The sequence below is a fragment of the Dermacentor albipictus genome, chromosome 2 (genome assembly GCF_038994185.2).
Source record: "Dermacentor albipictus isolate Rhodes 1998 colony chromosome 2, USDA_Dalb.pri_finalv2, whole genome shotgun sequence".
Taxonomy (NCBI): domain Eukaryota; kingdom Metazoa; phylum Arthropoda; class Arachnida; order Ixodida; family Ixodidae; genus Dermacentor; species Dermacentor albipictus.
In genome coordinates this window covers 20,897,718-20,915,717 of record NC_091822.1, presented here as the reverse complement: position 1 = coordinate 20,915,717, position 18,000 = coordinate 20,897,718, and the positions used below count along the sequence as shown (strand labels likewise).

General features: G+C 48.4%; 2 protein-coding genes across 12 annotated transcripts in view; one reads left to right on the top strand and one right to left on the bottom strand.

Annotated features, from left to right (window-relative positions):
* Nucleotides 1-18,000, top strand: part of LOC135897954 (neprilysin-1-like) — a 752,274-nt gene that overhangs the window by 64,524 nt on the left and 669,750 nt on the right. The window lies entirely within an intron of this gene.
* Nucleotides 16,051-17,250, bottom strand: LOC135897882 (uncharacterized). The gene has a single exon (XM_065426574.2). It carries the CDS (start codon nt 17,248-17,250, stop codon nt 16,051-16,053), a length of 1,200 nt encoding a protein of 399 aa, XP_065282646.1.

The following is an 18,000-nucleotide window of genomic DNA, read 5'->3' as shown; positions in this document are numbered from 1 at the left end:
GCTGAGACGGTTCGCCGTCAACGTGCCGCGTTCACAGATTCGGGAGTACGCGCGTGACTTCGCTGACTACGTCAGCGCAATTCAATGGAGCTCTCGACGTCCGTCCCGGTCGCCCTCACCTGGCCGCTACCTGTCGCCGCCACGCCGACCATAGAGTGACCCAGCCCAGGGACGGTCGGCGAGCCCATATGCAGAAAACTAAAAGCAGCAACCGATGGAGGTGCAGTTTCTGTTCGTTGAACTGACGAATATCTTCCGACACCGACGAAGAGACCGAAAATGCTGTCTCGACGAGATATCAACGATACGGCGCCATCCCGACGAAGACTGGAAGCAAAGAATATGCCGACAAAAGATGACCCGACGACACCACGTACCAGCCAGACGCCAACGCGACGCAGCCGTGATCCGACGACAACACCTAACTGTAACGCAAGACAAACAACCCACCCCGATGTGCTTATCGATGGCCATGCAGTCGCTGCTTTAGCGCGCACAGGAACTGATTATTCCGCCATGAGTGGATGCATCGCCGCCCAGTTGAAGAAAGTTAAGACGGTATGGGACAGCCCTCAGATTCGGACCGCTGGAGCATACCTCATCACGCCTACTGGAATCTTCATGGCAAGAATTATCGTTGATGACCGGACTTACCCTGCCACCTTCCTTATCCTCCAACAGTGTTCACGAGACTTTATTCTCGTCATGGACTTCCTGAACCAACACGGCGCAATCGCACACCCTGAAGGCCCACCCTGGAGTCGAAGTCGTTAACGCGGTCGCAAGATCAAGTGCCACCGCCGGAGAGCTCTCATAGTCACCACGCCTAGAGTGTGGTGTAGAGTCACATGTTGACGCCATGGGGCTCAGTTGCTCACCAGCGAATTCTGAGTTTCTCATAAATCGCAACAAATCCAAGGCTCTGCGAAGATTTTCTACCGCCTGTCACCTTTTACATTCGCATCAACGGCGTCAGCATGACTTAGCTGCACACCATCCGTAGTTAGGAATGCTGCTGCAAAATAACACGCACAATGGGGAATCCATCATCAAGCTGAAAACAGTGGCGCAGCAGATGGGCATGCCTCATTCGTGGAATTGCCGCTCGTAAACATGGGGTTAAGCAAAGAGTAGTTTGTAAGCTGATCCAGGCATTTATTCTCAGTGACATCACGTGCCCACTTCTTTATGTGCATCTTTGTCAGGCAGTTAAGAGCAAGGTGGATTGCACCATCCACCAGGCCTACAAAGCAGCGCTTGGCATCGCACGCTGCGCCAGCACCGAGCAGCTCCTCCACCTGGGCTTTCCTAACATTGTAGATGAGCTCTGGAAAGCCCACCGAACAGCGCAGCAACACCATTTAGCGCTTACAACGACAAGCAGGCGTGTTCCTGCCAAACTAAACATACAGCCAGGCCATTCTCACATGAGACGCGAAAAACGTGTCTCTTCCACCTCTGGTCTGAGCCAAAATATTCGCTAATCCGCGTCCCAAGTATATGCTCGCAGGGATCCATGATGACAGGCGTAGGGCTCGCGCCGACCCAGCACCATTTCTATAACGCGCCGTCCATCCTTTAAATGGACGCGACTCGCTATAATCCATCTCATAGCTACTCTCACTAGCAGTCTGGATGATGATAGGCTTTGGGCGAATCGCTACCTCAGGTTATCTCAACACACAAAAGGCTTGCGTTGGGTGTAGTAAAGATATCATACCTGTGAATAGCGTCTGCCTGAGCTCGTTGGTTTAACGTAGCCCAAATGGTTTCCAGCAGAGCGTACTGACGCAGACAGAAAGGAACGACGACACACGCTGGACTGGCAACTGAATCAGTTCAGTTGCTAGTCCAGCGAGTGCCTTTGTTTTTTTCTGTACAGGTGAGTCTGTTCTGCTAAAAACTATTTGTGGTATCATACTTCTGCTTATGAAGGAGCGCTGTAAAGACGAGATCTGGGACGAGAATCACACAGACGAAGCGCATTTAATACCTGTTTATTAAAACGAACAGGGGGTGTACAGTGCCGGCAACAGCGCCATGCACAAAGGGTAATGCGCAAACTGAGCTCAACCGGCCGCGGTTCCTTAGTGACTATGGTGTTGGGCAGCTAATCACGAGGTCGCGAGATCATATCCTGGCCACGGCGGCCGCATTTAGATGGGGGCGAAATGCGAAAACGACCGTGTACTTAGATTCAGGTGCAGGTTAAAGAACCCCTGGGGGTCCAAATTTTGTCAGTCCGTCACTACAGTGTGCCTCATAATAATATCGCCGTTTTCGCACGTCAAACCCCAGAATTCAATTTAAACTGAACTTCGCACTTGCGGATTATCCGATAGTACCTTTCCTAAGCATCTGGTTAAGTCATATTCCTAGTTCTGCGCACTCTCGGTGTTTTCAACCGAAGCTTGTATTGGCTCACAAGTGGCGTTGTAGTGGTAACGTAAAAATGCAGTGGCTTCAAGAGCAGAGAAGCTGCGGGAAAGGGCGGTTTGATTAGTTGACAGCTGCGCCGGTAGCGGAACGTGAGTCATTAGCAAGGATTCCGCAGCCAATCAGAGCCGTTTGGCTTCCGCCGGAAAAAGAAGGGGCAGGAAAGGGTTTCGGGCGCGCTGCGCCGCCTTCGTTTCCGTTCAGTTCATTCTCGGAAAAACGGATGGGACGCGTTGCGGATTCCACCAAGGAACTGGCAACGTTTGACGAGCGGCGGCGAGAACTCGCCCGTGAAAGGGCTCACCGTTGGCGCGCTGACCCAGCCGTGAGTGCCTAAATATAGTCGAACGTAGCGTGAACGCGAGCACACGTTACGTCACGTTGGCGAGAACAGCGTCTATAGTTCGACTGATGTTTCAACGCACTGGCGCCGCGAATGTAACCGGACGCGACCAATGCGCTCCGACGCACCCAGAATTTACCGACGCTTGCCCGCGCGCCGAGGGATAACCTTCGGGTATAAACGTACCTTTAGAGCCAACCGAGCCCAGGCAATCAGAAAGCAACAAGAATATACAGAGTTGAGGGAGCGGTAGGCCGAAGCAATCCAGCACCGTTACCTGTGGGTTACTTAGGCGTGACGAATGTCAGGTGTACGCAGGAGAAACTCCGTTTACCTCCCTTTGCCGGTTGGGGAAGGGTGGCTCATTTTTTCGTCTTGTTTCCTAGGATAGATAATTGCCTTTCTGTGAGCGCGATTTAAGGTGAACATACGCAGGTACCGAAGTTTCCCGAAAGCATACTGGACGCTTGTAGAATTGTCCTTCTAAGCCTGTCTTTATTGCTTCATAAAAATGATGTGTCCTTAATAGTACAAGGACAGTTGCAGCTACAGCCGTGAAGAGCAGGGTTCTCCTCCTTTTCCACCTACTACACAAGCAGTTGTGCTCCTGGAGCATCTTGTTAAGGCACGTACCCGTCTGTCCAATGTAGAATCCTCCACAAGACAGGGGGGGGAGAGGGGAAGCTTATATAAGATTCCAACATTGCAGTCAACAAATTTCTTTACATCTGTGACAGCACATTCTGCTGTTCGGAGGTTTCTTGCACTGCTCTCCACGTTCAATTTTTTTACACAAATCCATCGTCTTCCTTGGCGCCGAATATACTACCGGGAAGCCACGTTTTTCTATATGTGCCCTACTCTGTGTATCTAAGACAAAGCAACCATGGGTTGCTTGCCATCTTCCTTCATTAATACCTTCAGAGATAATAGCCTTCAGAAAGGCTATTAGTTCTGAAAGTATTAATGAAAGATGGATGGACTTCCCATGGATGGATTTCCCATGGGAAGTCCATCCATGAAAAGTCCAGGATGAACTTCCCATGAAGCATATAGCGACCACGGGTGCTATATCTTTCATGGGAAGTCCATCCCTTCCTAGGCACTTTTCTTGCAGCTCCATGCAGTGGCTTTTGTTCTGGCACAATATTTTGACTGCCTCTGTCATACAAGATTTTGCAGTAAGTTTGGTGAGGTTGGATTGATTTGGTGAAGGAGCTTTCCCGCTGTGTGTCTTCCCGCTGTGTGTCCAGTATGTACGTTTTAACACTGTAGTGATTTCCAAGTTTAAGAACTGCAGCCGGCTGTCGACTGCGGAACCAAACGTGAAATCAGTGCCACTGTGTGCAGTCTCAAAAATAGAGCATATGATATCTTTCGCAGCAAGTGATTACACATCCGTGGGTACATATACTCGATAGCAATCCGCATAACGGAAGGTCTTCACCACAGCAAGGGCGACCAGTTCGATTTTACAAGAAACAAGCGTCAAAGGATGGCTCAACTGACCACCCGATGTTGACACCATCTTCTTGGGCGCACAGTTGACCATTGAATTCAAGAAACAGAAAGCTCACGTACTTGTTTAGCATTGTCATGGATGCTTTCAGGTACATCTCACTCTTGATCACGAACCGCGTGTTCCCGTATTTGTTTATGCACTCCTGAACATTCTTTATTATCTCTTGCTATGTCACCTTGTAGAACAGATCCTTGACGTCCCCTGAGAAATAGGCGATCTGTCTCATTTTTCTCAGAAAATCCACTGCAGAATCCGAATTAAGCATAATGAAGGGAGTCTGTACTAGTATCAACAACAAATGTTCCTTCATAAAACTGTCAACATTGCGCTGCTGCAAACCTTTATCTTCCATCACCGAACAAAATGACTTTCCTTCTTCGGGCGTCTTCATTGTGAAGAAAGTACTCAGGCTATTTTTTGTGCTTTCTTTTACTCCTTTGCCAGTTTTTCTCAATTCCGCCATTGCGCAGGGCTTTCAAACATCATTTTTTCGCATTATGGACAGACATATCTGCATCTGTTTCCTTCTGGTGTGCGCTAATTGCATATATGAAATTCAGGTCGTATTATTCTTTGTTTAAGACCACGAACTCTCCAGAGTTGCAGGACATAACCATTCTAAGGCGATGGCTTCTTCTCAGCCGTTCCACTGCGCCCCTTTTGTCAGTGAGTGGCTTCCAAGTAGATTTGCTCTTGCGTGCCTGCTCAAGGACTGTCTTAGCTTCCGCTGCCCAAACGCCCTCTCAGCCTCCGGAACCTTGAAAATTAGGCTTTCTGTCATACTAGGTCTAGTGGTTTTCTCCACGGCTCAGCAGCATACTTGGGGCCTTTTCTCAGAGTTCTCTGCGTTCAGCTAGGCAAAGCAACGTCTGAGCGATTACCTACACGTTCCTTAGGGCCATTTCCGTCACTTCTGCTGCTTTCTGGCACAACGTAATCGAGTTTGATTCAAGGCGGGATTATACAATTAAGACAGAAACGCGGTAGAGAGGAAAGGCAACGCGAAAAACTGGGTGGACCTATCCGTACCGTCGCCACAATGTCCTCTGGAACTCTCTGGCCGTCTTCTTAATACCCTGTTCACGCCTGCAATTATCCGGGATCCCTGGAAAAAGCATTGCACAAGCTGCAGCGCTTACCTTTGTACTGACGCGAAACAGTTCAAAGAGAAAGTAATTATAATGGTAGAAATGAGGTAGAACCGACGCGCCCACGAAACAAGTAAATAACAGGCTTGTTACTGTTGGCTGCATGAGGACTTGCGCTTGGAGCTCGCATGCCTAAGCGTGGACGGGTTCTTTAGCACCCGTCCTTAGCGAGATTTTTCTGAGCCGTGTCAACAGAATTTCGGAGCACTTCGCAGAGACAGCAGAATGCATTTTTCGCTACGTTGACGATTATTTCGTTTTCATGCGTGAAGACAATTACAACCACAGGGTCATTAACGGGCTCAAGGTCCTTCGAGAGAATGCATTTGGCCTTCTCATTTGAGTTGGGACAGTACAACATGCTCGTGATGAAAGGTGGCAGCGCACTTCGAAACAAGGAAGTAACCAAGAGTGCGCAAACACGAGCGCTTTCTGTACACTCTGTGTTAGGTCCTTCTTTCAAACTGCGCTGCCATATTCCATAATTATTATCCAACTAGCCCACCAGTACGTCTTAAACATGCTCCGGTTTTCGAACACACGGATGTGGTTTCCGCCTCACCACGTGTATTGGTGTTACAAGACATGAACCAAGAATACCCTAATAAATATTTTTTCCAGGCATTATAATGTTACTAAAAACGGAATGGTTTGTTCTGCTACGCTCGTCGCTCCTGAAATCCTGTTCGCACGAAGTTGAAGAAAGTTTTCGTTGAAGCTTGGCCTCCTCGTTATGAAATTTGTCGAGGGAACAAATACATGAATAATAACTGCATTGCCATCGTCAAATATGCTGCAAACAAATTTGAACGCTACGCACTGTGAAGACAAGGAAAATATGATATCCATGCTTCCATGTTTTTGTGTATTTAATAAGTATCACACGAACTTTAGAACTATATCAGTTTGAAACCAGCCAAGCAGTGCTTGCTGCTCATATGAAAAATGTAAAGGCCGTGAAATGAACAGGTCGAGGACAAATATTTTAGTGAAACTTTGTCATTCAAGAACTTGTTTACATTTTTGTACAAATGCAACGGACAGAGAAAAATCTCAATTACGCCGTTCTCTGTTCCATTGTATTGCGCAGGAGCAGCTGTCACCGGTTGTGTATTGTGAGTAATTCCACTGAAATTGTAGTCACAAAAGATAGCACATATAAAAAGCAGTAGTTCTGCAATATACACGAGGGCGAGTCAAATGAAAGTTAGCCAATGCTAACATGTCCCAAACGGCGTACTTTATTTAAAAGTCGTCTCCATGACCATTTCGACATTTGTCCCACTGACTAACGAGTCGCGTGATTCCCGTCGCAAAGAAATCCTTGGGTTGCTGCTTCGAAACGCCTCTGACTGTTTCATGACATCGTTCGACAGGAATGTAGTTCCCTTCAGCTGTTTATTCAATTGCCAGAAAATATTGAAGTCGCAAGGCGACAGGTATGGGCTGTGTGGAGGATGTTGCAACGTTTCCCACTTGAACTTTGCCAGTTTTGTGTTCACGAAATCAGCGACTTGGCGATGGGCATTGTCGTGGAGCAAGATTTATTTATTTATTTATTTATTTCAAGATTACTGGCAGCCTCTGGTTAGAGGCCTTAAGCAGGAGTGGTTACATACATGATGAACAAGACTGAGTACAAGGTGTGAAGCGCGAGCAAAATGAAATAGCACTGAATTTGAAAATATAAGCAGCATGTCATTTGCGAAAACGTAGCAATCAGCGCTAACAATGTGAAATTATTCCAGAAGAAAATGTAAACTGCTCTTAGCGCCAAGTTGACAAACACTTAAGAGACAGAAAAACTAAACTAGAATAATATATGTATACCACGCGTGGCAAATAATTACAGAACATACATCCTGTCAGACAAATATAATGTGGTAGTGTGTAAAACTGTGTAGCAGTGGCAGAAGCATCAGAAAACACGTGCGTTCAGTTATCTGGAAGGACAAGCCGAAAAGCAAAGAAAAAAATGGCTGTGGCTTAGGTAAGGTTAAGCCCAGGATGCGAAGCATACTAGCCTTTATTTTAGTTGTTGAACCACTGTTTAGCCTGGTGAACTGCTGTTGCTTGGCTATATTTGGTTCGGCTAGACGAAGAAACAACTCATGCATTACTTCTTCGCCTTCAAGAGTGGAACGCGACAGCGTTCCCGTCGACCCGCCAAGGGGTGTAAGACAATGGGCTACAGGGCAGCGACTACGCGCCCCGCATTGGACGCGGTGAGCGTCGAGCAAAGCAGCGTTCGGCGCGGCAACGAAATGTGCGCCTGAGCAAGAGACGCACGCCTTAGAAACAGCGCGTTTCTAAGGCAACACCGCATTCACTAGAGGCGCTTTTGTACCGCTTTGAAGCGTTGTACTCGTGGCTCAGTGGTAGCGTCTCCGTCCCACACTCTGGAGACCCTGGTTCGATTCCCACCCAGCCCGTCTTGCAAGAGTTGAGCCAAAGCCACTTCTCCTCTGTCGTGACGTCACGGTGTCACGTGATTTCATGGTCACCGCCGCGCCTGAGGAGCTGGGTTGAGCCCTCGTAATATGCTTCGCATAAAAAAGGAAAGGAGGGCAGGGATGTAGCCCGGTCATTTACACAATTTATTTAACTTATTTCTTTACTTTACCACAATTTCTTGAACTTTCTTTGACCCCATTCGTCAAATTTCCACGTCGTTTGTTTTTCATTGCGGTGCGCAGTCGATCCGGCGTTTCACAATATTAGAAACGATAGATAATGCCTCCAGGTTTAGGAAATTCGATCAGTAATGGCCCCTGACGATCGAAAAAAAGTCAACACTTTCCCGGCGTTAATGACGGCCTGTGCTTTTTTTGGAGTGGTGAATCTGAATGTTTCCGCTGTAATCTTTGTCGTCGTGTTTCAGGCTCGTAGTAGTGGCACCATAATTCGTCCCTGGTCACAATCGCCGACAAAAAGTCGTCACCCTCATTGTGATACGGGATTAGTAGAGCCAAGGCAGCGCCGAACCTCTCCGTCTTCTAGTGGTGGTTCAAAATCTTGAGCATCCATTGCGCACGCAAGAGCCGATAACCGAGATGTTCATGAAATATGATGTGAACCAAACAGTGGCTGAAATTCGCACGCTCTGCCAGTTCATCAATGCTTATCCTCCGTTCTTGTCTAACCAGTTCATCAACCTTTGCAATTGTGTTGGGGATGATCGCACGGTGGCTTTGGCCCGGTCTTAGGTCGTATTTGCAACTTTCACGTCCTTCTTTGAACCATTTGCTCCAATGCTTCACAGTGGCCAATGAAATAAAATGTTCAACGTACACGGCAGCCACACGGTGACTAATTTGTTTTTGGAAAACAGCTTCAGCTGTCAAAAACTGCACGACAATATGCTGTTAAACTTTCCGACCATCCGTTATGTCACAGAACCATGTTTAATGCAGTGTATGAGAGCGTTAAAGAACATTTATCTTCACACCTGTGTGTCACTCTTGTAAATGAGAGATGCCTGTGCGCTATGCGGATGCTTTGCTGATAATGAATTGAACCATTATTGCATGAGATGGGTTGGCTCACTTTCATTTGTCTCGCCCTGGCACATTAAAAATGCGAATACACTATGGAATATACAAATGTGAAGATAGAGCTTGATAAAGGGCAGAAAAGTGTCACTGGAAACAAGGTTCACTGCACGTATACAGAAAAGCTCGCAAAAAGGCATTTGAATATACGTAAAAGTCTTCAATAAATCTAAGTATGTAAGAAAAAGTCACTGTGTATATTGCGTCAAACAAGGCAAATAAACATCTTGCGCAGTGACAGATCACAGAATCCTAAGGCTTGCCCACCCTGCTCCCTCTACTCCCTCTGACGTATAGCTCATGGCGGAGGGCATCCTCCCAGTTTTCCTCCCTTGCGCACACAAAACTAAGCCACCAACGTCGGCTCACCCATACCACCCTCCGACCCCCCCCACCCCCACCCCCCTATACGCTTTCACTCGCACATAAAGCATGCAGCACGTGGTGCTGTTGTTATCGCCCTTGGACTTCATACGGAACATGAGGGTGACGGCGACGGCAGGAATGCGCCTTAGTTTCCATAAAATTGGTATTGCAATAATATAATAAGAGTATCCGGCAACTGAAGCGTCTCGCAGCTCATCACTTTCCGCAAAAGAAGATGTAACAAAATCGAACTTTCGCCATGCGGCAATTCTGTGTGCCGCAACAATGTCTTTTATTTTTGTGTGGAGGGGGCACCGAAATGAAAAAGCCCGAAGGAAAGCATGTTGGCCATAATCGAATGCGTACTTTGGGCACCTAATGTGGCTACCGAACGAATATCGACGAAAACGTGAGACACTTGGCCCACAGAGAACCATACGCATACTGCTCGGTATCCTGCACTGGCGAGACAAAGGCTTCCCAGAGAGGTCGCGCTCAAGCGAGTACGTTGTAATCCGTCTAGGCCCATCAGTCATGGCGGCGTACGATCATTGTTTACTTTTCTCGTATGCTAGCCGGAACGCATCTACAACTGTTCCAGGTGAAAATGCACTCGGCCAGGGAAAAACAAACGCGCACCAAAGTGGCCGCGCGGTGGTCGGGGCTATACGAGAAAGACGCATGCGCTCTGGCTGGCTCTGGCAGCCCGCGGGTAGCCAGAACAAAAAAAAAGAAAAAAAAAGAGGCGGAATGTGTCCTCGCGAATAAAAGTCTAACTGCAAAAAAAAAAACATCTTTGCTGGCTTTACTGTCTTGACATGGATGTTGGCGCAGGTGAAGAAAAATGTTGATATTCTTTTCTGTGACACGACGGCACAAATGAACCACCACAACGCTTCATTTCACCGGACCTCGCTGCGTACTTTCTCAACTTGTAAGCTAGTGCGTTGATTTGGCTTGTCTACCTCGCTGCGTACTTTCTCAACTTGTAAGCTAGTGCGTTGATTTGGCTTGTCTAGCTGCATGGTCCGATCTACGACATTGAAAATGCCAATGCACCTTTCACTTCAAAAAGTTTATGCGAACATTACACCTATGGGTTTCGGAATTGTGATCCACGCACTCCGTAGATTCCGCGGCCTCCGGGAGATCCCGCGACGAGCCCGCTCGCCATCAAAACACCCTTGAAAATTGGTGCTTGGATGGGGCTCCCTGCATTATGTAACTCCAGTTGCATGGGCGTTGCCACGAAATCCAGCCCGAGTTCCCAATGTTCGCACTAAAATGTCTATGTCTTTTCGAGCGTGAAAAAGACATTCTAAACACAAAATTCAGAATGATTTCCGGCGCAGGGGGCTGTTTTGGTCGGCGGTGCAGGACAGCAAAAAAGAATTTTTTGTGGGGGATGAACCCCATAAGCGCCCCCCCCTGGCTACGCCCCTGGTCCCTGGTGAGCAGAATGCCGGGGTGCTGGTGCATTACAGCGTGGTTGATGACATCGAGGTTTTAACGCGACAGCGTTAAGGAGCTCGTGTCGCAGAAAAGCCAGTGTCGTCGGCGTCGGTTGCATTGGCTGTGAGCGATAAATCCCAGCAGGCACTTCATGAATAAAAAACAATTTGCAAGATGGGCTGGGTGGGAATCGAACCAGGGTCTCCGGAGTGTGAGACGGAGGTGCTACCACTCAGCCACGAGTTTTAACGCGATAGCGTTAAGGAGCTCGTGTCGCAGAAAAGCCGGTGTCGTCGGCGGCGGTGTCGGCGTCCGCGGCGTTGACCGTGAGCGATAAATCACGGCAGGCACTTCATAAATAAAAAGCAACTTCCAAGATGGGCTAGGTGGGAATCGAACCACGGTCTCCGGAGTGTAAGACGGAGACGCTACCACTCAGCCACGAGTTCGATGCTTGAAAGCGGTACAAACGCGCTTCTAGTGAACGCGGTGTTGCCTTAAAACGTGCCGTAGAAAGTTATACTGCGGTGTATATCGGTAATTATGAGCATGTAACTTACAGAAGTCGCATTTACACGAGTAGCGAAGTACGTTTCCGCTACATTTCTTCTGCACTTACCGCACACGCAGAGCCATCTTGCGGCAAACACAGAAGACCCCCTCCTCTCAATGTACGGCGCTGCCCCGACAGGTGGCGCGCTGTCGCGGACCGGTGCCAGGCGCGTCGTTGCCCCGACTCCCTCTCTCCTGACGACGCTTCGCCGTGCTCCCACGTGGGTTGCAGAATCAAGCGCCGTTCCTTTCTTTAGATTACTGTCTATCTATCTCTCTGCCCGTGCCGATCACGACGTTTGGCTGGCGCAGATGGTTTCCCCCTCCGAGACACCGAGTTCTTTGGTTCGTACCGTTTGCTCAGGCGCACGTTTCGTTGCCGCGCCGAACGCTGCGTTGCTCGACGCTCTCCGTGTGATAGGTGGCCGCAAAGTCCGATTCGGGGCGCCTCGTAAGTGATCCCTGCGCCGTAGCGCATTGTCTTACACCCCTTGGCGGGTCGATGGGAACGCTGTCGCGTTCCACTATTGAAGGCGAAGCTTAAGCGTCCTCGAATTTTTTTCTTTATTCATCCACTCAGCCACGAGTTCGATGCTTCAAAGCGGTATAAAAGCGTCTCTAGTGAATGCGGTGTTGCCTTAGAAACGAGCTGTTTCTAAGGCTCAGGCGTGCGTCGCTTGCTCAGGCGCACATTTCGTTGCCGCGCCGAACGCGGCGCTGCTCGACGCTCACCGCGTCCGATGCGGGGCGCGTAGTCGCTGCGCCGTAGCCCACTGTCTTACACGCCTTGGCGGGTCGACGGGAACGCTGTCGCGTTCCACTCTTGAAGGCGAAGCTTAAGCGTCCTCCAATTTTTAACGCGATAGCGTTAAGGAGCTTGTGTCGCAGAAAAGCCGGTGTCGTCTGCGACGGTGTCGGCGTCAGCGGCGTTGGCCGTGAGCGATAAATCCCAGCAGGCATTTCATTAATAAAAAACAACTTGCAAGATGGACTGGGTGGGAATCGAACCAAGGTCTCCGGAGTGTGAGACGGAGACACTACCACTCAGCCACGAGTTTTTTTTTAATACCGGCTTGGCAAAACAAGGTACAATGTGAGTATTACATGTCCATAAAAACAACTAGTCAATGCCGGATCAGTGTGGTGTGATAAGAACGATGTAGGCTAGTCACTTTGTCCAAAGCACTTAGCCAATCAGGAGGGTCACTCTGTGCACAGAAAAATTCGCGTATACATAACACACTTTCAATGAAATATTCATGTGCTGGGGCCTGAACAATGCGCTCATGTCTAATATCCATACGCGTTCGCCACACACTGTGCATGCACAAAAGCATTAACAGATCGACAGGCACTCCCTCTGGTTCCGCGCATGGCAGGAAGCGTATTCCGAAAGCACTTAACGGCAATTCCTTTTTAAGGCTACGTTTTAGAATATCCCACAAAAACACTGCGTCATGACAGTCCAAAAAGATATGCTCAATCGTCTCCGGTTTTTTGCATATAAAGCAATTCACAGACCAAGGTACAAAAATGCCTTTGCTTTGCAGCCACGGTTTCACTGGGAGAGTGCCTGTATGTAGTTGAAAAAAGAAAGATTTTATAGAAGCTCTTACCGGCATTCGTTTAACTCTCTTAAGAACATCTCGTTCAGAACCTAAAACAAATACTGTACGATACAACGGTACAGGCAAGAATGCATCAACAAGATCTTTGTACAACTTACTAGTAACAACGGCCAGATATTCACTGGAAAATCTTGCTTTTAGTATTCGGAAAGACGCGACCACTTCACGCAAAAAAGCACTTAAAGGCATTGGCCCCGTATACATGGACGACACTATATAATCAGGCAATGAATCACGCAGTCTAGCTTGAATCATTGTTCTCAGAAAAGCATCCTTTTGATCACGCAAAAAAAGAAACCTGCTTACAATCTGTTTGAGGAACAAATGTGACAACCCCAGCCCCCCATTGAACACTCTATGGAACAGATTACTACGACTTGTACGTTCCCATGTTGAGGCCCAAATGAACATCGCAAATACTCTATGTAGCTTTTGCACAGACATCCTCGTCAGGCATAACGCTTGCATCACATAAAAGATTTTCGCGACCAAAAACAAATTACACACTGTGGCTCTTGCAAACATTGAAAATTTATGCCCTCCCCATTTGCCGGTCTTTGTTTTCATTCGCACTACTTCATTGTCCCAGTATTCTTTGCTATCTCGATAATGTTCGAGGGGGACACCTAGGTAGGTTCCTGGAGTTACCGCCCATTGCATGTTACAAAAAGTCTCGGGCTTGTATTGCCAATTCCCATGCCAAAAACCAAGACACTTGTTCCAGTTAATAGCACTTCCACTTGCAGTACAAAATTTTACAGCCTCTTGTACAACTGCTTTAACACTGTCATGGTCCGTACAAAACACTGCTACATCATCAGCATATGCTAAAACTCGAACTTCAGTTTTATGAAAAGTGTAACCCCGAATGTTTGGGCTCTTCAGCAGCTGCAAACAAAAGGGCTCGAGGTAGAGAGCGAAAAGCAGGGGGGATAAAGGGCAGCCTTGTCTCACAGACGACAGCACAGGAATACCATCACTTAACTGCCTATTAATTATCAGCTTCGCTATACAACCATTGTACATCATTTTAACACCTTCTCTAATAACAGTTCCAACATTGATATGGTCTAGGATCAAGAACAGAACTTCGTGTACGAATTTATCGAACGCCTTGTGCAGATCTAATTGCAACATGGCCACGCGCCCATACATTCCGTCACAGCATTCAAGGACATTTCTAGCTGTGTGAACATTGGTAAAGATTGACCTGCCTTTTATGCCGCATGTCTGATGTGGCCCTACAAGTGACTTAATAACACTTTGAAGGCGCCGAGCTAAAATCTTCATGAATATCTTATAGTCCGCGTTTGTTAGACTGATGGGACGGTATGATTCAACAGACTGTAACTTAATCGGATCAGTCGTTTTAGGAATTAGTACTACGTGGGACGCTCGGAAGGATGGAGGACTTGTTTTCGTTTCATAGAATTCGCTAATCAGTCTTTCAAGTGCGACTGCCATTTCTGTTCTAAAGGCTTTATATAGAGATGCACCGAGACCGTCTGGCCCAGGTGACTTGTGTGAACTAAGCTCCAGAATCGCTGATTCAATTTCCTCAGCCGTAATACTGGCTTCTAGAGCGTGCACAAGGTCATCCTCTAATCTCGGCATCAGCGATAGGAATTCTGTTCTGAAGTAGTCAGTGTCCGGAGTATTAAGGCTGAAAATATCTGTGTAATGTTCGACGAATGCCTGTTTGATTATTTCTCTTCGATTTGTGATTTCGTTTTGATAGCATATTTCCGTTATCTCTTTCGACAAAGCGTGCCTTTTTTCATCACTGAGCGCGCGTTTGGTAGGCGCCTCTCCGGACCACAGTTTCTCGTTACGCGCCCTTATCACTGCGCCACGGTACATTTCTTCGTCTATTGCCTCGAGCTTAGTTTTAGTCTCTTTAATTTCCCTTGTGAACAATCCCGGCTCGTAGCACTCCGTACTTAGCATAAAATCTAGGGCACTCTGCAGCTCTTTAGCTCGTTGTTTTTCTTTTCGCCGGAGTGCACATGATCTATCAATAGCGGCTATTTTAATATCACATTTGAACTGCTCCCATACTTGCATAAAACTTCCGGAGTTACTTCGCAGCATGTTCGCTATATAATCCTTGACTTTAGTCACGTACTCTTCATCTTCCAGTAATTTATCATTAAACTTCCACAAGTCCCAATTAAATTTCGCAGCTATTCTCTTCGTACCGATTGTAACCATAACTAGGCAGTGATCACTAAAAGAGACATAGATCGTGTGGTAGTCAGAACATAACAGCGAACATTCGACAGGAACATATATACGGTCCAATCTAGCATGACTGCCTCCCTGAAAGTGAGTGTACATTGCCTGGCCTTCATGCGTCGATATCAAGCCCACATCTTCAAGGTCGTGCTCTCCTACAATTTCGGAAAGTAACTCGGCGCTCCGATCTCGAAAGGAACGGTTTGTTGTCCTATCCTCTGGTCTACAGACGCAATTGAAATCACCAAGCAAGACCACCCGCCTCTCAGTAAGCAGGACAGGCTTCACCTGTCGGAAGAAACTCTCCCTTTCAGCAATTGCATTCGGAGCGTATACACACACAGCTCTCCAAGCCACTCCATCCGAATCAAAATCACACATTACAAGGCGCCCACTTTCACACGAGAACACAGTATCAACAGCCCCAATACCATTTCTTAAAAAAATAACACATCCACCCGCTCTTCCAACAGCATGACATACGCAAACGCTGTATCTGCTACGATAGACCGCTACCATTCTGTCTGTTTGTTCTTCGTCTTCAATTTTGGTTTCCTGAACCGCGAGCAAATCTATTTCGTTTTCTAGCAGAAGGCGATTCAGTTGCAGTTGCCTTCTACGCGCCGACAGGCCCCTTACATTAAGCGTAGCAACACGTAGGCTGGACGTGAGGTTGGTAGCCATCTAAGGAAAAGGGAGACGCCGATCAGTCTACTCACACATCAAACAGGGTGAAACCATATCCATTAAGGCGTTTGAGCTAGTACTGACCCGATCAAAGACCGGGCTTCAACCGTTGTGGCAAAGGTAGCCTCCGCTAAGGCGGAGGGAGAGCAGACGCAGTACTGCGTTCCGGTGGCGATTTCGGTTTGTGCTTGAACGGTCCGCGGCGCGTTGAAGGTGCCTTCGGCGGAGGCTCCTCGCCGCGTTCACCGACCAATCTCGGTTCCTGAATATCCGAATCCTCGTGAGCCCGCTTCACTGGCACACTTGACGCAGCAGGCATCTCGGTATCGGCGTCTTCCTGGATGTCGCCCTGCTGCCCAGTCGTAACCAGGCTTACAGCAGTCACTCTATCCGCTTTTTCCGGAAGGAACGCTGGCTTTGATTCGACGGCCGGCTGGGTTCGGTCCTCACCGGCTTGGCTGGTATCTGCAAGGGGTGCGGGTGCGGTTTCCTTGGATGTTGAGTCCTTGATGGCATCATCTCCCTCACTTCCGTGGGTTGCTTCAACTGCGTCTGCTTCATCCATGAGGTGTTCGGCCACTTCATCACTTCGTGCCTGGCCCGTAACATTAGCGTAGCTACGCACGCACTGGCTCTCATCGTGGCCGAAACGCCGGCATAGCCCGCAGCATGGCACCCGACACTCACGGCGTATATGCCCTTTTCCACGGCACCGAAGGCAGAGCGGAGCCCTACCAGGAACATGGACGAGGGCAACGTCCTCACCAACACGCAACTGATGGGGCAAGTCCTCGATGGTAACACCCACCTTCAGTTTCAGTGTAACCGACCGTGTTGTTGAAGCCTTGTCGACGCAGCCTTTAACCCTCCATTTATCGCGGGTTATTTCAGTCACTTTTCCGAACGCTGCTAATGCCACTCGCACGTCGTCGTCTTGCACACCGTGGAGCAGCCAAAACAGCTTCAGCCTGACACCTCGGTTGGCCGGGTCAATAACCACGCAGCGGTGGTCTTTCACATTGAAAGCTTCGGCCTGCAGAATCTTTGTCTTCGCTCCTTCGCTGTTGAAAGTAACGGCCCACAGGTGGTTCATCTGATATGCCCCAAGGGCAACCACATCCGGCAGCAATGACAGACGCGCTAGGGCATCGCGAAAATGCTCGACGCGATATGGCCTGGCGGTGACATCACCATGCAAAAATACTGTGTTCAAAACACTCGAACCTGATGGCAGATGCGGAAGAACCATTTCATAATCCTGGGCAGGCATTTCAGTGCTCCTGATACCGCGACCCGGCTGGGCCGCTAAAGCCGCTCCTTGGGAGCCCATGAAGCACACGTCCGTCACGCTCGGTGGCCGGAAGTCGTCGACTCAGCCACGAGTTCGATGCTTCAAAGCGGTACAAAAGCGTCTCTAGTGAATGCGGTGTTGCCTTAGACACGAGCTGTTTCGTGCGTCGCTTGCTCAGGCGCACATTTCGTTGCCGCGCCGAACGCTGCGTTGCTCGACGCTCACCGCGTCCGATGCGGGGCGCGTAGTCGCTGCGTCGTAGCCCACTGTCTTACACCCCTTGGCGGGTCGACGGGAACGCTGTCGCGTTCCACTCTTGAAGGCGAAGCTTAAGCGTCCTCCAATTTTTTTCGTTTGGTTTCCGATGTCCAGAAGAAAATTATTGAGCTTGCGTGACTCTAGTGCTCACGCACTAGAGTCACGCAAGACAAGAGACGACAAGACAAGAGAAGACTAGAGAAGACAAGTCCACTTGCCGGAACGTTGGCTCCTGTTTTCGCCTTGTTCTCCTTTTGCTCATCGTCTTGAATTTCCATCTCCTGCCTTCCCCGTGTTTTCCCAACAATTGTGTGTAACTTCGGCCTTTTTAAAACTTTCATAGCAACTTTCTGTTTATCTTTTCCTTATGGTTTGCAGTTCCACTACCAGTGCTGTTATGCGACAATAAAGTACTTAGGAGTAAAATTTTCCTGAAGTATAACCATTTGAGTGTTTGCGCTTGCGTCGTTTCTTTTATTGGTCCCCCTGTTGTTGTGCAGTTAATATGATTCGGGACCTACTAGGAGAAGG